The 25,893-nt window shown below is 37.8% G+C and overlaps 1 protein-coding gene across 2 annotated transcripts in view; it reads right to left on the minus strand.

The window, feature by feature from the left end:
- Pdgfd (platelet derived growth factor D) overlaps positions 1–25,522 on the minus strand; it is a 206,066-nt gene extending 180,544 nt beyond the window's left edge. For both annotated transcript variants that reach the window (XM_028771406.1, XM_028771407.1), the window contains exon 1: positions 25,303–25,522. In XM_028771406.1, coding sequence (XP_028627239.1) covers positions 25,303–25,426 — 124 coding nt within the window. In that variant the 5' untranslated portion in view covers positions 25,427–25,522. The remainder of the gene's footprint in view (positions 1–25,302) is intronic.
- Positions 25,523–25,893: the final 371 nt, after the last annotated feature.

Consider the following 25,893-nt stretch of genomic DNA (forward strand, 5'->3'; position numbering starts at 1 on the left):
GGGCATGTTTGTGTCTTTTTCTGCAGGATGCTGAAGGAGCATGGTGGCTGCCAGAGCAACTGGTGAGACATGCTGAGGCCAGGACAAAGAATGATGCTGACCTGTGAGCTTGCTGAGTGCCCTAACAATGGTGACTGGGAAGCTGCATTGGATATATGTTCCTGACTCACCACTGCTTACTTATACCCCTGATGGGACAAGCTTCCTTGCCTCAAGGTTTTAGACCTTCTGGAACAGAAAATCAAAAGAAGTTATAATGACTCTTGTATTGTTCTTAAATGTGATCAGTTATTTGGACTCAATCATGGACTGGTCTAGAAATCAATCCAATATTGGATATAACAGTATTCATTTGGAAGTCTGATTCTGGACATTTTCAGAGACATATTTGGCAGTTAGCTGCAGTTCTATATGATGTTATGTTCGCAGTAGGTAAAGTTGGATTTCAAACAAGTGTTAGCACGTGTTAAGGCTCTTTTAATTGTCAAGTTAAAAATATTTTTGTTTCTTCTACAGCATTTAATGTAAGTTGCATTGATTGTACACCTTCTAATTGTGTTAGTGTGTTGAAATCTGTCATGTCAATTACAGAGGTCTATCAACCAGCTTTTGTTTTATTGCCCTGAGTATCACAGAACCTTGGTATTCTAATATAGCTTGCAAGTACTGGAAGAAATGAGTCAGGCTTTAAGCAGAAGCAAGAGAGTAGTGGGCTTGATTATTGCTGGTATAACAGTTTTAATTACATTAATTGCTAGCACCACTGCTTCTGCAATTGCTTTGACACAAGAAGTTAAGACAGCTACTTTTGTTAATCATTTAGCAAAAAAATGTTACTAATGTGTTGAATATACAAGAGGATTTACATAGGCATTTTGAAAAACAGATTGATGTTCTTTACACTACTCAAATTATTCGAAGGAGGTTCAGTGTTTAATAGTAAGGAGCCATCTCGAGTGTCATACCAAATACCACTGGATTCATGTTAGTTCTAAAATTTACAGTGGTAGTCCTTATAATTAGAAAAAAGTTTAAAGAACCTTGCAGTGTATTTGGTATAATTCTAAAATTTCTCTGGATGTTTTAACTTTACATAGTGAGCTTATGAATTTCAAGAATGCTGCTCTGCTGAGCATTGATGTGGTAGATACTGCTGATAAAATTACCTATGATCTGAGGTCAGTATTTCTGTTTTAGTCAAGCTTCAAGAATGGCATGTATAGCTTGATCATGCTAGCCATTTTTGTCCTGGGAATACTTTCATTCCTTCCTGTAATGTTAAAGCTGGTCTTTAACAACATCAACATGTTGGCAGCCAAAGTACATGGCTTGAACCTAGAAACAGACCCCCAGACAGAGTTATAAAATTAACAGGCTGGCAAGCTAAGGATGAGTAAGATTCTGCACAGAGCCTTACCAACCTAAGAAAGAAATACATTGCTTTTGATAGTCCAGGATGGAATAAAAGTAAAAACAAGGAGGGGAGATGGGATATGGAGGTTTAGGGAGTGGAAATCGGGAAAGGAGATGACATCTGAAATGTAAATAAATAAAATATCCAATAAAAAAAAAGGAAAAAGAAGAATACGCAGCCCCCTACAATCGGTTCTTTTCTGTCCCTCCATGCTTATTTCTGGCCTTTGGCAAGCCTCTTCATTAGCTTCACCCAAGTCTCCTTCCATACATCACTTTCATACAGCCATACACTTTCATACATCACTCACTTATCATTTCTGTCTGTACTCTGGTCACTGTCATAGATCAATTTTTAGTTTTAATTCTCCATAGCACTTTTAACTTGTGGAAACCATCCCTATCTTTCAATAGCATCCTTTACTTCTCTTCATTTAAAAAGGTGACCCCACAGACCTATGAACTTTGTCTCTACTAGCCATAACTCGATATTTAGGGCCTAATACAATGCATTAACATAGGAAGCATTCAAGTATATTCTTAATAAAAGGAAGATTAAGTGACTGTCAGTATCTAATAAGGTAGAAGCCAATAATGTCATACCCTAGGTTTGGTTAATACCTTTAGTCTAGGTAATCATATGTAACATGTACTAAAACAGAAATTATGGTGATTTCACCAAGATTTCAGCACAATTTTCTTAGATAATAAAGTCAATGCAATTCTTAAAAACCTGGGGGGAGATTTTGGGCTAACATTTTTATGACCTAGTTTTAAAAGTCAAAGAGCTTAGCAATTCTAAAATCTTTACATTTCTAGATTCTATGTGGTTAAATAACAGCAAAGATACCCAAAGATAACTTCTGACTTCAGCATCAGTGCACACACTCAGGTGTGACATTATGTTTGTGAGGACTGCTCTATCTTTTTGTAGAATGCTATTGCCATGTTTCACTATGTGCATCCATGTTCTGACTCACAGCTAAGTATCACTCTTTGAGTTAAACAATTGTAAACATTAGAATTCATTGTGATGTTATTAATTTTTATAGAATATACTAGGTGAGCTGAGAACAAGTACCGGGGTGTGAGTTCAATTCTATCTACACTTTCAAAACTATAACAAGATACTGAGGCATGTATAACATGCCGTTATGAGGCAGAGCTCTGAGGCCTTATATTCCTTGCTTATAGGGTCGATGTATCTCATTTTTCCAGGCATATGAGGTGGTAAAATGGAAAATACCTATCATCCATCTCTTAGTGACTGCTGTGGATCCATGGCAGAGGAGAGATCTGTCCAGTTCACACTCAGCTTACTTCTTGTCCTAGTTAAGAAATCTGATACTCACACTCACCTTTCTTATCAGATAGCCCGGAAATGGATACCAAACAGAAATGGAGGAATGACTTTTTAAATTGCTTTGTTTCTGTTTCTTCTTCCTTTTACAAACATAATCTCAGCTGTGTGTATATTTTTGTGTTTTACATACTGACACACATACAACTCTACTCAGACACAAGCAATAGCACCTCTGGAGTACCACATACAAGGAGCCTACTGAAAAGTAAATGCATTATCATGTGACCATGTGCATTGCTCAGTAGTTTTATTTCTTGACCTTTGTATCAACAGACATTCTAGACGGAAAAAAGGAGAATGAAACAAACCAGCAAACAAACAAAACAGATTAAAGTAAATACTTGTGTACATACATACACACATGCACACACACATACACACAAACACACAAACAAACACACAAACAAGTTTTATGGGAACTGAACTGTATTGTAAAATCTTGAGATATATATATATATATATATATATATATATATTACAGTGTTATAGTGTTATTTTTAGAATAAAATAAATTAGGGATTGTGATGGTTACACTTGTCAAGGTGACAAGATTGGTAATCAATTAGATGACACAATTCTTGACAAGTCTGTGAAGGTGTTTCCAGAAAGATTTAACTGAGCAGAGAAAGCCTTCCCCCAGCCAAACCCTCCAACAGAAATCTAAAGTGTAGTGGTGTCTGAGGTATAGAGAGGCCTAGTACATAGAATTGTCTCTGGTATACAGTGGCCTCTGGTATAGAAATGTCTCTGGCATAGAGAGGTCAGAGGTACAAACAGATCCACGGTGTAGGTAGGCCTGTGGTATAAAAATGATGCTGGCTTACTAGACGAGTCTAACTAAGGATGTTTGTCTCCCCTACCGATGTGGTTACCCCTACTGTTGTTATCCTCTTCTGACATCTGACTCTAACTTCTTCAGCCTTTCAATGTAAGTTGAATACAAATGACTCTGTAGGAATGTTCTAGGCCTTCAGTGCCTGACTGGGACATCTAAGATTCTATCTTATGGATAGAGCAGATTCTAGGTTTTCAGACCACCCTGTAGTGTTTCAGGCAATCTAGTAAATCTATTTTGTCATATATGGCTAATCCTACCAGTTCTATTCTCTAGACAAGCTGGCTTAAGACAGAGGTATTTGGCAAAACTTATCATTAGCAGAAGGAAAACTGATATTGCTCAAAAGCACTGAATTCCATGTGTTGTATTTGATATTGTAAGTCAAGAGTATAGCAATCACCGCATTGCCACAGATAATCTTATTAGTAAGATCACTGACTGATAGATCGGGTTCTTGACTTCCATAAAACAAATTCTATAAAAATTGGTCACAAATTTTATTGTATCTAAAGTTATTCTGTAGCTATGCAGCTGCTGGGGCCTTCCTCTGACTAGATGTATAGATTTCTCAGTTTAGAAACCTGTCTGTTTCTACTTCCTCCACAGCAGGCTCATCTAATTTCCAGGTAAAGATACCTCAAGAGGCAACAATGACCTCATCTTCCCAGTTGCACTCTCAAGGACACTTACCAAAATAAGGGCACCCTCACACAGAATGCAAGCTGATTCTCAGACACACACTCCAATAAATTCTTCAGCTCACTCCCATACAGCAAGCAAGCTGCCCCTCTGCAGAGAAATGTTTGGTTATAGTTGTTGTCACATGACCAAAAAAGCCTACATGGCACCAGAAAAATGAGCCCCTTCTCTGTATCTATGACCTGTGTCTCATACTTTCTTTAACAAGTTCCCTACAACCTGGTCAAATGGGTCAACTTACAAACATATGTTTTTTTCCTAAATACTTATTATTGGCAAGGAGTAAAAATTCATATGATACAATGTGACAATTCCATGATTCAAAAAAATAAAATTAAGTCTTTCATTCATATATTAACATTTATTGACTAGAAAAGAATGTGTCAAGACACTTTATTTATACCTCAATTCTTTCTTCCCTTGAGCAAATCAACTTTTAAGAAAGCCTAATACAGAAACCCACACTTAACTGGCTATTTCTGGCAAAAATAAATAATTGTTTTACAAAAGCATTTCACTAGAGAGTATATTAGCTTCCATAATGATTTTAAATGACAATCCAAATGAATTCAGTGTAAGCTCATGTGTTCTTCGATCATCCCGTGTGTTACAGGAACGCTCCTTAGCATTGTGCCCTAGAAGCAGAAAGTGTTGCCCACACAGGAGAAGCAGACACTATACCTGAGAGCATATTGAAATGGACTCAACCCTTTACTGTCCTCTTGACCTTCAGGTACTCTGGGTTAGGACATCACCCCAGAGTGAATAATAAATTTTAGGACATACCACTTTTAGAAAATGCCATTACTATTTTATGCTTTGTGGTCTGAATGTGTCACTTCACAACAAAATGAAATAACTATCATATTAAACACAGAGTTCAATGTGGGCAAGATGTTTCACTGGGAAAAAATGCTTACCCCCAAATACAACAACCTGAATTTAATCTCTAGTCCTACATAGTGGAAGAGAACCAACCCTTACAAGTTTACAAGTTGATTTCTGATCTCCATAAATAATAAACACAGAGAACATTCAAACTCTACATAGTATGGCACTTAAATGTTTTTGAAAAAAAATACTAGAAAAGTCTTTTCTCTTCAATTCACAGATGACCCAGAAAGGCTGTGCAGACAGAGAAGTGGTAAGGAAGCCTTGGAGGACCAGTTCCTCCTGTAATAAGCTGATGTACCACAGAGAGCCTCATAGCATTCTGACAGCCAAGTTTAAGGAGGGGAGGAGCCAAATTCCGCTGGATAAGGCTGAAAGGTAAAAAGCATACATATTCAGAAATTGGGAAAGTGCAAATGCCCTGAAGCCAGGAGAAAGTATTATCTAATAAATAGTGAGACAACAGGATTTTATGGATCTGAACTAAGGTGGGCCTAGGCTCCTGGGACAAAGTTCAATTGCCAACACTAAAGACTTGGCTTTGAACAAAGCATAGCTTAACATAGTGTTCTCTCTTGAAACAACAAAGTTCCATGCATACTGATATTAGAATCAGGTGTTAATTACCACATTTTTTCCACAGTGGTATCCACTGTGAATACCACACTTAGTGACAAAGCATTGGGCTTTTGCCAATTCTTAACAACATTTTCTGAACAACCACAACAAAATGCCAAAGGATAAACTGGGATAGACAACAACTCAGGCTAGTGTGCAAATTAAACCCTAATTAAACTAATTAAATATCTGAATAAATATAGCTCAAAATTGTAATGCCAATTAGCACTTTATCAATCATTACCATAAAACAAATAGCAAGTATAACCATGCTGCTTTAATAAGGTCATAATTAGAGAAAATTACTTTATCACAAAATAAAAAATATCATAGTTAGATTCAGTATTTATCAGAGACAGCATAAAATGATTAAGCTCATATACAATCACTTAGTTCATAGAAAGTACTATAACCAAACATCATTTTACAATAGTGTGAAAAATATGCACTTTTTGAAATAAAATGAAGGAGGAATTCATTCCTTTCTCTCTTTATCCCAAATCTACAAGAGAGAATTATTAGGGTCCTATTTGAAGACATTCTCTGTCATTCTCACATTTATCTATGGCATCTCACCATTCAAAGTGGTCAACACCAATATCAAGTTCTTTCTGGAGCCCAAGTCTACCTTCCTCCTGGCCTGTGAGGCCAAGTATCACACTGGTATCTGGTGCCTAGTAACCACTTCCATCTTGTAGAGCATTTGTTCTCAATCAGTGGGTCTTGACTTCTTTCCGCAGGGGTTACCTAAGACCCTCAGAAAACACAGATATTCACATTGATTCATAATACTAGAAAAATTATAGTTATGGTATAGCAATGAAAATAATTTTATGGTTTGGAGTCACTACAAGATAAAGAACTGTGTAAAGGATATCAGCATTCAAAAGATTGAGAACCGCTGCTATAGAGTCTTTGCCAATTATAGCCTCTCCCTTTCCCATTAGATCCTACTCTAGTTCTCATCAGTTGCCTTTCATTCACCAGAGAGATTTCCCCGAAGGAAAACAGACTCCATGGGAATAGCCACATCTTATCTTTATGGATCTCCTTCTACTCTTTACCACACACAGAATGGATTCCTCTGTTAGGACCTCTCTCCTTGCTACCATTTGTCTCCTGCTTGTTCCCACATCTCTGCTTAGCCTAGTTTCAAAGAATGTAAAATGCCCTCCCATTTCAACTTTTTAAATATTTCTCATTATTTATTACTCTTTGGTTCCAGAGGAGAAGGAAGAGGAGGAGAAGAAGAAGGGGAAGGAGGAGGAGAAAGTAGTGGTGGAGGTGGTAGAGATGGAGTCATAGAAGGAAGAGGAGGATTGAGTCTAGAAGGGGAAGTTTACTATGGATTTTTCAGGTAAGCTTTGAATGTATTTTCAATTGTTATTATAAAACAAGGAGGTCAAGGATATTTGGCATATACAGCACCACACGGAAAAATCCAAGAAAAAAAGAGGAGGAAGAGAAGTAATGAAAGAAAGAAAAAGGGAAGAAAGAGAGAAAGATAGATGACAGTGAAGGTAGAGATCTTGGTAATGTGGGCAAAGCCAAGAAGATCAGATTCTCTGTACAACCTTCCTATGGTAAGCAATGTGATTAACGTTTCACCTTGAATGTCTGGTTCTGGAATTATGGTAGAATACTTTTCTGTTGTCTTTAGACACTCAGAAAAGCTTCGGAAGGGAGGATGGTGGTGAAATGATGTTTTCTTGGGGCATACAGGAGAAAGGATGTTTTGCTAAAGCAAACATATGAAAGAACATTTTCCTGAAGCAGACACAGGTGCAGGGATGTTTTGCTATAGTACATATGTGAAAGGATGTGTGTTGAAGGAGTATAAATATGACCCCACAGTTAGGGAGGAACATTGGTTTGGTTTGCTATGCCTTGCTATTCTTCTCTGACAACATGTGTGTATTGGTTTGCCTTACATAGAATTGTTGAGCTTTGTCCCCTAGTGGCAAAGCAGCCATTGAAAGAAACTTGCCAAAGAACTTCTCATGAACTTCCTGCAACTTCTTACCCCTTCAGCACCCTTGGGCTAGTTGGCAAGCCTTGTGTTTTTTTCAGGATTGAACTACAGCTGCTGGTTCATTGTGGTGTCTACACACTAAGAGAACTGGGCTGTAGCTGCTGAGCTATATTTCGGGTTTGCTAAGGGAATGAACTATTGACAAAGAAGATTGAGCTCACCAGCAAAGAACCTTTGCTAAACAGATCCTAATAACTTTTCTCTTCCACTGACTTTGGTGGGTGGTGGGCAAGAGGATAGGTTGAACTTTTATTAAACTAGATTGCAAAATATTTTGCCTACAAGTGGGATTGGATTTCACTCTGACTTTCAACTGTATTTAGATTCATGTTTAACACATAAGAAAGAGATAACTGAAAATTGGACTACAACCATTGTGTGAGTCTTGCCTCTTTATGCCTATGGCATGGTTTAGTAGCCAAAAGCAAGAAGATGACCTTGACTACCCCTAACCAACTTTCTAATGAGTACATATATTTATTCCCACTACCATCACCACCAAAAAGAAAGGGACAGAGAGAGGAAGGAACCACTGTCACTTATCCAAAGATTTAGCCACAATGTTCACCACTTACATTTTACTAGAAAGAAGTGGCAATAAGAAAATCTCTTTTTTAAATAAGTATCTTACAGGTATCTGACTGCCTTCTCATTGATTATATGTTGTTTTCCTCTCATTGTATCTAATGCTTTACTTACAACAATTATTTATCTTTTCATTCACTTCCTACAGCTGAGTTTTGCTGCTAATGCTGTTTAGTCTTTGCATTCTGAGGTGGGTAGAGGGCAATTTCCTGAGAATGTATTGCTAGCCAATGGCAGAGACATGTTTTTCTTCTTCCTTTAATCAGTATTCTGTATAGGCTTTCACGGGTTAGATTTTCCTTTCAAGTTAATGAATTTCATTAACCTCAACTGGTATAAATTGAATGCCACAAGATACAATACGTGAATCTCTTTAATACATCATTTTCCCTATGTATACAATAATAAGCCCTCTTATTTAATGTCATTGAAAGAATATTAGATTTGTTCATTGAAAATGCAGGGTAAAAATGAGGATTTTTGCATTTTTATTTCGGTTAAAAATATCTGGTTGTATCTCTAGTCACTGACTAGGCAGAAAATTCTTTGATCACATATTATGTTGATAAATGCTTTGCAGTAATTCTTACACAGAATAGATCCATAATTTACCCATCTCTTTCAATCTCTCGATCCCTCTCCCTCTCCCTCTCCCTCTCCCTCTCCCTCCCCCTCCCCTCCCCCTCTCCCTCTCCCTCTTTCTGTCTCTCAAGATGGGGGAAACAGCAATGAAGCAATGTCCAACTCTCTTAAAATGTATTTTGTTTTCCTTTTATGCCTCTCTCTGTAGAATGTTTTCAATGCCTTTCTTGCTCAAAACTAATCATTATAGATTGACACACATATTCCACAGTTCTTATGCTGAAATTCCAAGCCCCAAGATGGCTGTGCTTGAAGTCAAAACCTCTGAAGAGGTGACTAAAGTTAGGTGGGTTGATAAAGGCAAAGCTCTCATCCAGACAGTAATGCAAGTGTCCTTACACAAAGGACCTCAGAAGTTCCCTTTCTACAGGAGTAAAAACCAAAGGTCATGTGAAAGGCACAGACAGCAGGTACTAGCCAGAAAGGCTACCTGACCGGAAACCCAGGTTTGCCAGCTCCTTGACCTTGTCTTTGGCAACTTGAATGACTTGGTGCTGCTGAAGCAGCTGTCTGTGGGGTTTTGTTGTGGTACTGTGTAGAGACTGGACAGTACACTGACGTAGTAACAACTGTCTAAGCAGCACATTCAGGTTCAGAAAAAATGTATTAAAGATTTATAGAGAAAAACTGCTATTACCTTCACATTTTGCTGCGATAAAGAATATTTAATCAAATTCTACAGGTGTGTAACATTCATTTGGGAACAAAGGCAACATGTTTTTGTGAGTACAGAGGTATGCACCGGTGAAGGAACATAAGAGTCTGGTGATGGCCAAAGGTATCAGTCACTGAGACTGATTCAGTTTCCACCTTAACTTAGTTATTCTCAATTTTAGGAAAATAAAGCCCCTGCTGTGTTGTTGCTCACCCGTTAAAGCATACTTTATGTTGTTTTCATAATACTTCAAGCCAAACTTCTACTGACGAGATGAACACATTAACCCTAGACAAAGGAATGATTTAGATTTTGTGGAGCCTGAGATTTACACTCTGTAGGAAAAGAACACCAAATTGGGACTATAAAATTAAATTGTAGGGCCTTATAAGTGGCCAACTAAAAGACCTGAGGTTTAAGATTATTAGGATCAACATGAATCTGTCTCTGTCAACCAATTCCTCTCCCTCTTGTGCTGGTTTGAGCTTCACTTGTATTGTACTCTGCTGCCATTCACTCTCTCAATCTGCAAATGTTCACTGAATACCTCCTATAGCCCACACAGTACTCTAAGAGCCAGGAAGAGAGAATCTGAGTCTTCAGAACTATGGAGCTTATGCTTTTGATGGAAGGCAAAACATGAATTAATGAAAAGATTTCAGGTAAAAATACATAAGAATACTGCACACTTCATACCAAGGTGTATTTTAAAATTGGATGCCTTTAAACTCACTTCTTTGTTGCAAAAGGAAAAGTGCTTTTGGAATAGAATGTTTTCAACAACACAAGAACCCTGCTGTGTCCTGACACACATGAGGCTGCTGAGAGTCCCTGAGGGCGTTTCTGGCTTAGAAAATTACTTTCCTATCTAACCTGGCAATTCTGTGCTATGGTCCTTCATGCATTGAGGGTTTAAACTGGGCAATTTTTTCTCCACAAATAGACTAAATGTGTCCCACAAGTCTCCTAGGATATCATTATATATGAGCTTCTCTTAGAAAAAAAGTTCAAAAGGATATTGTAAAAGTCAGTTAAGGAAAAATAAGATATTAGAAAACATTAAAGGGAATTTAATGTAATAGACTATCGCAGTTAGCACAAATTGTGAGTTATAATTATGTTAAAGATCATGCCAACATTAACATAGCCACAAGCTTGGCATATGTATATAACTTAGAAAAGATGTATGAATTATATTTCTGTAGTGTTCTTTATTAATTGTCTTTAAATTTAGGGTCATATAGTAAGCAGGGATTTGAATATTTTAAAGTCTTAACATGATTTTAAAAATAAAATTCTTCATTTTCTCCTTCTCCTCCTCCTCCTCCTCCTCCTCCTCCTCCTCCTCCTCCACCTTTATTTTATTTTTTGTAAAAATGACCACCTACAAATGCATACTGCCCAAAGCTTCTAAATCTTAGGAGATATGAGCTGCTGCATAAAAATCTTTGTCAAAGCTATAATGGTTAAGTCCCTCAAATATACAACAGAATTCTCTTCTTCATAGATCTGTTACTGGTTAGAATGACAGAGTAATTATTTAAAATAGTGAAATAAAATATGGCAGCATAATCATTGCCTACATAAAATTAAGTTGGGGAGGAAAACGAAAGCCAGTATTGCTGCTGATTTCATAAGAAAAATCCCAAGTATCTTAATCTTTGCATGGGGCATGACATCATCCGGGAACTGTAATTTTATCAGAAGATGGTTAGTTATTATTTTTCAGGATAATTGTTGACTTAATAATACAAAATAAAACCCATAGAAAACATATACTTGCTGAATTATTAACTGCAGATGATTTACATTATTAATGTCTGTAAATTCATGTTTACTATCTTATGTTTATTCAATGGTTTATTTAAATTCCTTCCCTTGAGATTACAATTCTCTTCAGGTGTTTTCAATACAGCGAATCACAAAGAGACTCACAACTCCATACTTTGTTTATATGTTGGAAATAAAGCAAGGCTAGCTTGTTTAAACCAATGATCTCAAGACTTTCGCTCACCTTGGTAATGACCCAGCACCAATAGCACTGGATGTTTGATGTGTGAAGTTGCTTAAAGTATAAACTACACAGCAGACTTGGAAGATTACCACCAAAATCATTCTAAAAGAATCCTCACCAATTAAGTCAATATTTATTTCTTACCAAAATAATGTTTGCATACATACATTTTAAATAAATATTTTAAAAATGAATTTCTCTCTTTCTTTGCTTAGGTGGCTAATAAAGTTTGTTCACAGTGTCATCTTTCTTTTGGATAGCAATGATTCAGTCTGATTGGATTCAGTGTCAGGGCTAAGAGCCCTGAATTTCAAAACCCAACTGGAATGTTTAGTATTCTTCTCCAAACATTAATTCTTCAAATTACAAATCTGTCTTACATTACATCATAGACTTTATTTTTATCTGATGTATGTATATGCACATGTGGATGTGTGTGTATATGTGCATGTGTGTGTATATGTAGGTACAAATGTATGTATGTGTCTGACTGTGTATGTACACTTGATCTACAGAACACATATAGAGGTTAGAAGATGCATGGGAGGAGTCATTTCTCCACTTCCACAGTGTGAAACCTAAATATTGAACTCAGATATGGATTTTCTAGCATGCATCTTTTTTTAGTCATTGAGAGATCTTGCCAGATGCCGTTAATCTTAGTGTGTATAAATATATCTTCTAGATCTAGCTCTTCTTTGTTCCTATCATTTAATGTAGTAATCATTTTATATTTGTTTGAATGTGTATGTGAGTGGGAACCACACACACACATTTTACATCATTAGACATTGTTCTTTAATGAGATAATGTCCATCTGTCCCTATTGCATAAGGGCACTGTGATTTCACTTATTATGAGTCCCCCAAAATAATTCAGGACATTTCCTTCAGGGCAGGATATTTAATGTAATCACATTTATAAACCTTGCCTTATGGGGTAACAGTTATTTATTATAGCACTAGGGTACTGATTACTTGGGTTGTATGCAGCCTGCTACTCAATATATTTCTAAAATATTTTAAAATATGAGCAGATTTTCAAACGACCTTAAACTTTATTTTAAAGGTATGTGAATGCACAGAAACTTTATGCACAACCCTTATGCGCCTGTTATATACCAAGGTCGTCACATTCTGGAGGCACCACAGACAACCTTTATGTTCCCGCATTCTGTCTATCCACATATGCATTGGATCTCAGAGGCTGTAGCATTCTGTGAGGGTAATCTGTCACTTCTCAAATAATGATAATGCTGTTGTCCTCTGAAGTATTCCTTTTCGATGACTTGCCAAGGAATGGAAGGTGGCCAACTCATTGGCTATGTGTCCAAAGATTTGCCAAGTAATGGCTGCTTAAACTCTTGTGAAAATCAAAATCTCCAAGGCCTCAAAATTTCCAAACTGAATCTCCATGAACTTTACCCAAACATACTGTGTATTTAAACAGACATAACACCTTGGATGTGTTAAAAATAAAAACAGTTAAGCATTTATCTAAACTATTTCGACATGTTTTTTTTATCAGACCTCAAATTTATCAATAGTATACAGAATAGAATAGTTTCATATAAATAATATATTCACATTGCTCTAAAACCAACAAAACAACAAACAAATAAAATAAGGCATATGAATCCATCTTTGTCTACTCCCATCCAGGAGTTAAATTATTTTAATTTTTGAAAAAGTTGAGCCTTACAAGTTAATAATTGAGTGTACACACTGGCTTTTATGATATTGGAATATCTGTTCTAAGATATAAACACACAGAAAACCATAGTCATACAAGTCAAATTAAAAGTTAATTTTCAGTTCAAACTTTTATCAGTGTCATATCAGAGGAACTGTACCCTTACAAGATCTTGTCTAATACACTTTAACTAAACTAAGTCCTAGGATAGAACAGCAGCACTCAGTTATTTCACAAATGCAGCAGAATCCTGAAAGTGAGTATCATAAAACAAAAACAATCAACAATGGCAAAAACCAATTAAGTAACACTCAGTTACATAAGCCTGTGCTCAGGGCACTGCTTTGCCTTGTATTTGTTCATAAGTATATTTCCTCTCTTCAGCCAAAACATAAGCGTTTTCTGAGATAGACTGTGCCTTAGCATTTACTGCTGCTGCTTCCCAGTTCTTAAGAGAGTCTCCATGTTTTCAGAACTCAGCAGACACCCTGACACAATGTGGAGGGTTGATGCTTACTGCAGCCAGGTTTACCGAAATGTGGCACAGCACAGGACCAACTCTAAAGACCATAGTTTCTTTTTGAGCTATTCATGCATTCCTGTAAACTCTGCTTAAACTAAATTCCAAGCAGCTCTCCCTCTACTCCAGTCCCACTCTCTTTTTAAAAATCAAGAACTACTTTAAAATCCTTTTCTTCTCAATTTTATAACTTTGACAATGAATTATTATTATGATTATAAAAATGCATACTCTATTTCATTTAGTAATATTTTCTATAGAAGACGTTGTATAAGCATGCTTCACCATAAATAGCTCTATAAACAGAATGCAATCCTACCAATCATCGCTTCACTTTATAAAGTGTATTATGAAGACTCACTCTGAAGGCTATTTTCTAAACCTTAACTCCTGCTTTGGACCTTTGCATCAAATAGGAGAAACAGAAGTAGGCACAAGTAGCTGACCAGTACAGTCACTGAGGAGTGTGCTCAAAAGCCACCATGATGTGTCTGCCACAGAATTCTCCACTGTATTAATAAAAGAATTTTAAAATAAAAAAATAATATTTTGCATTATCATTTACTGAATTAAAGACTTACCGTAAGTACCATTGGGATCATTCATCATAAGCTTTGGGTAATCAAGCAAGCAAGCAAACAAACAAACAAACAAACAAATCAGTAGTTCACCAACAAGACAGCAGCAAAAAGTGCAGGCTGGTAGATTATTTTCCCATAATAGCATAATAGTCAGAATAAAGTCAGATTTTACAGAAAGGATCAGTGAGAGAAAGAAACAAGTGAAACGCTCGGAAACACACCAGCATTTGTAGGACATATGAGAGCAAATTAATGATAGAGGGCACTCAGCAACACAGCAGTTCTAGGTATGAAGCCAATGTTTATTTTTAAAGCAAAATTATTTTTTAGCCACACATGCTGCCTTTGCAGATAGGTCATAAAACATTACCTTTCTCTTCAGGCATCCTGTTTATATTAACAGGATCCTCAGAACATTTTCAGATATTTCTGATTTCTTTCACTGATAACAGTCAGAAGAAAAGATAAAGCAGAAAACATATTTTAAAGCTTTCTTTAATTGAGCTTCTCTGAAAAAGTTAAAATGAGAACTGTGTTAGTTTTGGGTTTGTCTCTACCATCACGTCAAACCCATCATCTGGAAGAGTAGAGACAGACAATTAGTATCCCTTAAGTGAAGAGAAGGTTTCACACCATAGTTCAGTCAGAGGATACTACAAGGCCTGGTGCATTCACCAGAATCGCTCAGTAGGGCTGTGGTATGGCTTGAGATAAGCAAAGGTACTGGAGAGGAGAGAGAATGTGGCCATTTAAGATATTTATGGAACATCACCATGAAGAGAAACAGCAAAATGTCTTGCATTTGCTGTAGGGCAAGGGAAAGTGATCTGAGCACATGTGTTGGCCAAGAAGAGGGAGCCAGCAAGAGGAGAAAATTAGAGATGGGATAGAAATGAAACCTAGAGACCCAGGTCATGAGTTAATGTCATAGGAAAAGTAGGACCATGGAAGGAAAGGAGACCAAAGGAAATATACAGCCAGACCCAAATGACCAGAACCAAGCAACACATACAAGAAATTGCCCCTCCTCAAGTCATCCAAACAGCAAATTAGTCCTACTGTTGTTGCTGGTAGAGTTGGTTGTTAACCTTCACTCAGTTGTATCTATTAGGAGATGTGATATATGATGTCTCTCATTGTACCGATCTACCTTTTCATTTATGATCCATCCATCATCCACGGTCATCAATTCACATTGTGAACTGATGCTAAGTCAAGTTACCTGATGCAACAAATGTGTTGCTTTTATTTTCTTATTTGAATTAGATTTTGCACTAATCTTTCCTAATCATAGTTGTAGCCTTTACGTCAACAAAACATGTACACTTTTATTTATTTAGTTATTTAGTTATTTAGTTAGTTAATTAGTTAGTTAGTTGTAAATCATGACTTACAAGCTCCCAGTCATATTTGGAAATTTGGGTTTTATGAATTTTACAAACTTTTAGAAAGTTTAATAGCCATCTACACTCTCTTATCCAGTTTCTGTGGTTACTTTCTGCTGTAATTGAAGAACCAAGATCTTATGACCTGGAAAACCTAAAGTATTCATCATCTGGCCTTTATAAAAGTATTACCAACTCCTGCACCTGATCCAGCTCACTAATTAGTTTTTTCCAGACTAAAATATGTAGGTTGAATGTGTGCTTTGTGCATACACAAGTTATTAAGGATTCTGAATCCAGTGGGCTCTAACCTACAGAGCCAAGCAATCTTTCTACATGTCCCTCTTACCTATGAGCTACAATTAGACAAGGTCATTTCCAGTAGTGGTTCCTAGTAAACACAGAATTTTCTTCTGTTTATCTCATATGTGCTTCCTCAATTTCATATAGATTCATAAAATTATGAATGCATATGTGACATGAAAGTCATATACATATGTGAATGTGTATGCATATATAGCCATATATATACATATGAATATACATATATTCAGAAATGATACTGTCTGGGGACCCAGTTGGACTAGTGGGAAGGAGAGAAGAGATGACTAGAAAGTTTGGAATATCTGAGAATGTGCCCAATGCTTTAATACATACTTGTATGAGAACATTCTTATGAAATACAATATGGTTGTGTTGAAAATATTGACTATGAAATGTTTTAAAGAAAATAACAATAATCTAAGTCAGATGTCTGTGTAGTTCTCATGGAAACATTCTAAAGTCTGGAAATGTGGAGAGAAGAAAAATCTCTCGTTCTCTCTGATCCAGTGCCCAGGGTGTGAGGACCTGAAGAGCTCCTATCTGTTCTAATCATGTTAATGTTCTATGTGCATATATGGAAGTCACCTAAAGCAAGTAGGATAGAACTGCTTGTTAAGTAAAGCCCAGTGGTCATTTCCTGTCTACAAGGACCTTATGGGCTTATTTATATACAATTTTACCCTCATTTAAGTTTTAAGTCAGTTTGTTGCCTATTTATTGGTACATTTGTTTGCTTTTCCCATGACTAACGGTGCTTCAGCAGCCTTTCTTAAAAGCTGCTGTTGCTATGTTGCTTATTAATTGTTCCAGTGAAATGAAGACTGTGTGAACCTTTTGTTAAATTATTAGTTTTTGAACTGTTCACAGCCAAACTGCACTCACAGGTTGTCTCCACGCTCAGCCATGCCACAGCTCAAGTGTAAAACTCCAATAATCCTAACACACAGAAGCTGATGGTTACAGTTATTAACAAAATATCACATGCTTAACAACTGTCAAGTAGCTTTTAAGCGTTCTTACTACCAAAAGAGTATATGAGCAGATATATATGCCAATGAACTTGTTTTAGCCATTCCACAATAAATATATGTTTCAAAACATTTTGTACATAGATATATAGATTTCTGTTAATTAAAGATTAATAGATAATAAAATAAATTATTTAAATAATTTAGATATTTAGAATAAATTAATTCTTTAAAAATAATAAAAATAAAATATAAAGTTTCACATCATATTTGACACAGTACTACACATGTCCAACACTGTCTTCATGCCATGCATGCACTCTACAAGACAGTGCAGTGGGAAAATCTGAAAATCTGAGCATTGTCCCTCTCCGGGCTGAAAGTCAGCTCAAGTGCCTTTCATTGGTGCACTGCCAATTTCCCACCTGCCAATGTGAAAATTAACAAACCATAAGCCCCACAAATCACAAGCTAGAACACAACTAACCATAATATATTGATGTAGGGAGACCAGGGTGAAGAAAGGAAAAAGGACATATTATGGTATGTATCATCAATGCTTGTAGTGAAACAGAACAAAACATGTTTCATTCTTGTTGTGGAGAAAACGCTCATATGGAAATTTTTCTTCTTGTGTATGAACTGTGAACCTATGCCTTTATTTATGACTTCCTGAAATTTACTTGGTCCTGAAATACTGTGGACAGACACCTCTTTCAACTACATCTGTCTTGGATGCATTTTCTTATTATATATGCTTTTGATGAATCTGTACTTCCCACAAAAGTTATTGTAAAGGTGTTTGGTTTTAAATTGCTTTTAATTTTGCAATGCAGACATCTGAAATAACTTAGTGCTATGAAATCTTATCCAAGAATTTCTGACCCTCCACATTCCCTGGAGAAAAATTTAAGAGTACAATATTTTATACTGAGTGACTGAGAAGCTTCTGGAGTTAGAAGGACATAGTTACTAGCAGATGGCTTTGGGCACTAGTATCTGAAGATGTTGAAGTTGGCTTCTATCATTCTGAAAGTGAACTAATACAAAGTGTGTACATGTCATGCAGGCAATGGGTTTATAAGGAATCCTATCTATGCTTAGTGTAGTTCAGTCCTTAGGATACACTTTTTCTGCATTCAATACTGAGATGCCATGACACTTTCTCAATTAAAACACACACACACACACACACACACACACACGTATATACATATATGTATGTATGTATGTGTAGGAGGGTTTACAATGTCTCATGTAGCCCTTGCTACTTTTGAACTACCTATGTATCTTACTATGACCTTGAATTTCTGATCCTCCTGCCTCTACCTCTTTAGTTTGGGAATTAACAGGCGTGTGAAACTATATTCAGGTTTCTATGGTGATAGGAGTGAACCCCCAGTATTTTGTGCCTTACAGCTAGTCAGTCTGCTATCTGAGCTACACATCCCCCACCTCAGTTCAGTCTTTTGATGGCTTTCCTTCACTCTCAGTATTAAATTCAAACTCCCTCATATTTCTTCCCAGGTCCTTCACTAGTAGGCAAGTTCTTGTATTTTAATTTTGTATTATTTGTTTGGTATGTGCATAATATGGGGGCATGTATGCTGTTGTATGTATGTCAGGGCAGAAAACAACTTTGTACAGTTTAGTCTATCCTTCTATCTTTAAATGGATTCCAGGGATCAAACTCAAGTACTCATTGAAGTATCTTGTCAGTCCATTATTTTTATAATTCTCACCCCCAAACCTTTGAGATGAGCTTTAATTTTGCTGATAAACTCCATTCTCTACTCTCACTGTCCACAAGTTCTAAGCTCCTATTCATCTTGTCCTGGTCAGAAAGCCTTTTTCAGTCACTCCTGTCTTCATGATGTCCTAGAACTTATTACACTGCTCCCCATAAAAGTACCTGCTACACCATACAGTGAATTGACTCTTTCACACTTTAATTGTGAGATGCACTTTTTTTTTCAACTAAAAATCTTGCAAAAACCTCAAAACCACCATATAAAACAGAACAACAGAGATGTATACGGGCTTATCTGCTGACAAGGGCTAGAAACCTGGAGGGTGTTCATCAGCTTTAATATCTGCCCATGATCCCTAATGCCAGCTTCACTTTTTCTAGAAAGAACCATAAAGTCAGTTGGAACTATCTGTTTCTATTCTCTGTTAGCGATTGGCTCCGGATCAGTTATGAGAAGCTAGAAAGCTGAACTTCAGCCTGAAATATGGTAGATGTCAAGAAAGCAAATCAGTCATTAAATATAATGATGTCATAATAAATAAATAAAATAAGGAGACTGAAGTGAAGGATCCATGAAAAGCATTGTTGGTGTCTGGGTCATCTTTGGAGGACAGTTGAGCTCAGTTAAGGAAGTGCTTAAAAAGAAGTGACTGAATGAGTCCTAAATTAAATCAACTCATTTCTACCCAAAAACGTTCTAGGTCCTTTCAAGAGATAAAAATTAAGGTGTCCAAGAGTTACAAATATCCTACACTGGATTCACACAGGGTTTCCATCCAAAGGTATTCATACACGGCTCTAAAATACCAATCAGATCATTTCAATGAGGAAAACGCAGGAGTCCAAGAAGAAACAGCATTTGTCTATGACTCAGCTCCCAAGGAGGAAGACAGAAAACACTCATGTCCTTCCAGACTTTCAAAATGACAATGACAGGGTTCAGAGACCACAAATACTCGGAATCCTATCTGCAGCTGACTGGACTGGAAGAGACAAAGCAGTAGGAAACTCTGCTGACTCTGCTCCATGTTTGGTCCTGCCTTTCTTAAGAAATTTGGTTTTACTTTTGTTCACTGAAAGGAAAAAAAATCCTTCAGACAAAAATCAGTTTCAGCCAAAGCACCTCATAACCTAACACAGGGTACCGTTCACTGCACAGCATCCGAACACCCCTGTACATTGCACAATACACAACATCCAGACACTTCAAGACATTGTACAATGCACAGCATCCAGACATCTCAGGACATCATATATGCACAGCATCCAGATACCCCAGAACATTGTACAAAGCATAACATCCAGATATCTCAGGACACTGTATAATGCACAGCATCCAGACACCTCAGCACACTGTACAATGTACAGCATCCAAACATTTCAGGACACTCTGCAATGCACAGCAACTGGAAATATCAGGACAATTTACAACATAGAGAATCCAGATATCCCAGGGCATCATACAATGCATAGCATGCAGATATCTGCACACCCAAAAAAAAGCAGAACTCTCACTCAAAGGGGAAAAGAAATAATACATTCTGGATGCAATTACTAATCATCATTACCCAGGAACAGATATATATGTTGTCCTAAATTCCACATTCCAGTGTGGGAGCGGATTTATGAGATTTTCATAGTTACAGAACAAAGGCCATGAATGAAGATATTTTAATAACACATTGGTGGAGACATAAGGCAAGTGAGTAGAGCAAAGCAGAAAAACCCCTTCCATATGCCTCTGGTGCAATCTGATGACACTTAGATTTTTGATTTGTGGTGTAGATGTCTGTTTGTAAATTCTAAATGATTTGCCTAATGGTTACAAATATGTTAGGTCAGGTACAAAGCCAGGAAGTAGATGGCTATTAACAGGGCTAAAGATGGCCCTAGACAGTTGGGTTCTGGACTTGCAACTTTCCAACCTCTCCTCAATGATTAAACTTCTAATCAGTTAGTCAGCCTTGTGGAAGGTTCAGTTGGAGGTTTGGTTGTTTGTTTTTTGTTTTGTTTTTGTTTTTGTTTTCAGGAGCTTTTTGTTCATATACCAGTGTGTGTGTGTGTGTGTGTGTGTGTGTGTGTGTGTGTGTGGTGTTGTTACAGTTGTTTGTGCTCATTTGTATGAATTCTGTCATATATGCCACTGCACACATGTAGAGATCACAGTACAGCTTTAGCATTGGTTCTTACATGGTACAATCTTGGTCCTTGTCTTCCACTTTGAAATAAAGACAGAGCAGACACTCACCACCCCTCCTACATACGCCACACTTCCTCTCCACAAACTCCCAGAGATTCTTATAGGAATTGCCAGCTGCCTCCCTGTAAGAGTTCGGGGAGAGAGAACCTGACCCTGCATCCAGCTTTAAGTAGGTTCTAAAGACACCAACTTGAGTTTCCTTACTCTCAAAATATCTCCAGTCCTATGTTTTGTCCTCTTCTAAAAAGAATTGCAATTAAGTATTTCAAGCCATGTTGTTATAAAGTCAAAGCCAAGCTGCATTTAAAATACATAAAACACAGATATGCATCATAAGGTTTGAAACTTTAATAATCTTAATACTGAATAGAAAAATCTAAAAATAAGTGAACACAAGATTTAGACACTCTTGCAGCTCTTAGCTCTCAGATGTGTTCACAAGAGATGGCTTATATCTTCCTCCTCTGTTGCCATCCCCTTTCATCTATGATCTCTGACCAAGGTCAGTGTGGTGTCCTCTGCACGGCCCTAGAAAACTCATTGCTTAAGACTTGAGCTTACTGTTTTAGAATCCATCATAGCACAAGGACAGATCCTGAAGATCTCTCCCTAGCTAAAAGCAAAGTTGTAGACAATTTAGTTACTGGCATATTAGCAAAACAGTACAATCTAGAATCACTGCTTACCAGCAACATATTTGTTCTTGGAGAAGGGTTTTATTTCTAACTCTCTGGTCAGGAAGTGCTATTTAGTTAGATTTTAGAATAATTAATAATGTCATTTCATTGTGACTATTTTCTTTCCTGGTATCAATCTGAATACCGTCTATTGTGAACAGTCATTATCATGAAAACATCAGCTGCATAGACACTAAAATAAGATGTGGCTCCTAAATTAGAATCTGGTCTAGATTTAGAGATAAGATTAAGGTAAATCAGTTTGATCAAGAATGACAATTAATAATACAATATAAGGAAGTATAAATGCATTATATGTTTAAATTTATTGTAATGTATTCCTCTGTAGCTATAAAATCTCACTTGAATCATAACTATCACTCTCTTCTGAAGCCCATCTTCAGCTATTTTTAATGAAAAGATCTCGAAGTCTTGTTTCCCAACAAGAATAGTACTGTGATAGAATATCCTAGAAGACCAATCACCTTATAAAAGGAACCTATTGTTTATAAACCTAAGGCCTTTATACCACTTCTTAGCTTCCCCCTAAACACAACTGATCAAACCAAAGCTTTTTGTATCAGGCTAATAATAATCAAAAACATCCATCTCATGCCCTTTTCACAGGGCACCTGCCCTAATCCCTTATAATTTCTTTCTCAGCTCCCAAATTGGGCAGCAACTAACAGAATTGCAAACAGCAAACACATGGCATTCAAGTGTGAATTTAGCCTTACCTTCAGATAATGACTTCCACACACATACCCAAACCCATTCAGGGTTTTCAGTGACAATTGACCACATCTTCTAATGACTAAATTAATGTTGATCAGATTTTGTTTTCTGTCTTTCCCTGAGTTTATTTCGCACAAATGTCCTCCCCAGACTTCTATGATGTCTTCATCTGAGAGTCAAAATAGCAAGATAACATCTTCTTTAATGACTCCTGAGGGAAACCGAGGAAAGCAAACTGAAAATATGTGTAGTCTGAGCAAGGATTTGGTGTAATAAGTTAAACTTTCTCCCTGATCTGCATTAGGAATTTCAGTGATGTTTAGACTTCTCCAAAGACCCTTTGAATCAGCCCGTGAAGATTCCAACACATTATCAGAAGCCATTTCTATCAGATACCTGGCCTTCTCTTCTCTGGTTCCTTTATTGACTCCAACATTGGGCAGTCAATCCCAACTAGAAAGAATGTACAAAGGCTGTCTCAGCAATACTCTCTGGCTCTCACTCAGCCCTTTATCCTCCTTTACCACCAAGATACCTTCAGAGAACATTTTTAGACAGTTTTATTTCAATTATCTTCCTGCCCTGCTATTTTAATATTACTGAATTATCTGTTCACAGATAATGAAATCTGTTAATATTTGGAAAAAAACACATTACTGGAACACCATCTTTCAACTTCCAGCCCTTTCAACCCAATCTCACCCCTTTTAGACATCATTCCCAGAAACTAACAACCCATTCTGAATGTCAGTATTGTCTTCTATAAATATGTCTAGGTGTTTCTTACTTTCCAGTCAGTTTTTAAAGGTAAGATTGTTAAAGAGAAAAAATATTAAGCAATATTGAATGTGTGTGTGTGTATGTGTGTTTGTACACTATAGGAGTAACTGAATCAGCTTTAGCTAAAATATGTAGGAATCTAGAGACATCATCAGTTTTTTGAGAAGTACCCATGTAGACTAGATAGAGATATGGAGTTCTAATAAAGAAAATTAGAATCAGAGTGTGCTCTCCAACAAAAGAAAGGGGGGCATGGAAAACCTCCGAGCTGTCTGACTGGATTTGGGTCAGATTCTTGGTTTAATAAGCAATGACTGCATGCTTTTCATTTTCTGTCCTTGACTTCTTGTAACCAGTACTTGGGAGGGTTACAAATTATGGCTATGAAGTCATGCATCAACATGGTGTTTAACTCTATAAAGCTAAAAAGGCAAAGCTAAAAGCTCAGGGAAGATCTGTGCATACTGGAGACACTATCCAGCAAAACCAACTACAAATGTCCACTGTGCACTGACACTCAACCTTGTTTGTTTTAAAGTTGAGAGCAAATACTCTGTACTTTAATTGGGAGGGAGGTCATCCAAAGCATACCATCCCAATATTTTACATGAAACACAGCTATCCAGTAGGGAGTTGAGTTCCTAGGCCACACACCTCAACATGTCTGGTAACTTGGAGACACTGACCTTTGTTCTATGGTCTACCTGTCATTAGAAAGCATAGCAGTGGATCTCCCTGATGCCCTTCCCCCCTCCACCCCCCTCAGTTTCCAAGAGACTTTTAAGGAGGTCTGAATTTAGAACATATCAAGAAATTAGTAACTGATTAGTAACTAAAGTCGTTACTATCAATTTACCAAGATGGTTAAACGTTGCTAGTTCAACCAAGCTACTAAGAGCAACTCCCTGTCGGCCTTGGTGGGTGGAGCAGTGATATGGGAGAAAGTGGAGGCTCTGAGAACTTTAAGCAAGCAAGAGAGAATGAACTTCATGTAGGAAAACAAAAGCCAAAAAATGCCTTGGGCCATTCCAGGTACCCAACAGCAAGGACTATGCCATGCTGGAACCACAAGCTACAGCTGACGGGCTAAGTCTCAGGAGAAAAACAAACTCAACAAACTCAATTTGGAGTTTCTGGGACCTATTTTTCCCATGTATCTTCCATAGGTCAGAAAACAAGCATGCCTGCTCAGTACCTTTCTTAGAACAGTCATTTCAGGAGCTGGGAAAACTTCCGTACAAAGGAAACCAACCAAAGAATCCAGGTCCCCTGTGGTACAAGAACATTCCAGGAGCTCTGCCTCCCACACTCTTAGTTCCTGAGCCTTACTGAACTCCAAGGGAAAGTCACTTGAGGGACATAAAGGGCAACAGTGATTTCTTCTGAAAATAAAATACATTGCCAGTCTGCAGCAAAAATAACCACAATGTTGAAACGTGTCATCCCTACTCCCCTAACTAAAATAAAGACATAAATAAATAAGAATTATATCATCCACTAAAGGCCATTGGACTCCACCGCCCACCACACTGCCTGGCCTTTACCAGAGTTTGATTAGCCTGACCCAAGCCTGAAGCTTTCAAACCCTGGAAAGAGGCATCCACATATCAACTACTCCAGGACACACACCTACCGATATGACTTCTAGGTGCAGAGAAGAAAGGCACTTGACCCATTGTACTGGCCCCAACAGTTCCCCCAGGACACTTCACACACCCTCTAGAACAGTTCTGGAAGGAGGGGCAATCTTAGCGGGGGAGGGGGTGGGGGGGCGAGGAGAGCAGGCAGGAGAATCTCTCCCGGAGGATGTCTTTCATCTGAGTTCATTTGAAAAATTCGAAAACGAAGGAAGCGGGAGGCAGGGTGAATGACCCAAAGAACCTTGACAACAGCAAATGTGACTTTTTCAGTGATGAACACAAATCAAATGAGTTGCTTACCATCTCTCCTGAGGTTGGCATTGCGCAAAGCTTTGATGGATGCGCTCTGCGGAGTCGCAAAAGTGTTCTGAAAGCAGCAAAAGTTCGCGCACACGAGAATGGAGACTAAGACGAGCCGGTGCATTGGGATCAGCGACCTAGGGACAGCGTCGCTCCAAAAATAAATAAATAAATAGAGCCCACGGGGTTGGGCCGGTGGACTTCTGTGCAGCCCCGAGCCGTCACCGCCGGCGCAGCCCCGCGTTGCCCAGCGCTGCCAGGGACGCCCAGCTACTGTCCCAGCTCTCCCAAAACTTCCTGCATGCTGAACTTTCCAAGCCCGTGTGGGTGCCGCACTTCCTTGTGGCGCTGACTTGATCAATAGGGACTGGACAACAACAGGTTGACGTGGGTTCGCCCCCCTCCGGTGGCCAGCGGCCGCAACGCAGACTGCAGGGGGCGGGCGTCGCAGCGTCTGGCTCTCCTGAGGAAGGGAGGCTGTGTAGTTGCTGTGCAGTGCGGCTAGGAGCAGGGATCCTGGAGTACTGGCTCACAGTTCCAGCCAAAATAGCTCTGCCACTGAGCATGCCCAGTTTGAAGGTGGTCCAGACC

This window comes from Grammomys surdaster, unplaced genomic scaffold (assembly GCF_004785775.1).
Source record: "Grammomys surdaster isolate TR1022 unplaced genomic scaffold, NIH_TR_1.0 206, whole genome shotgun sequence".
Taxonomy (NCBI): Eukaryota; Metazoa; Chordata; class Mammalia; order Rodentia; family Muridae; genus Grammomys; species Grammomys surdaster.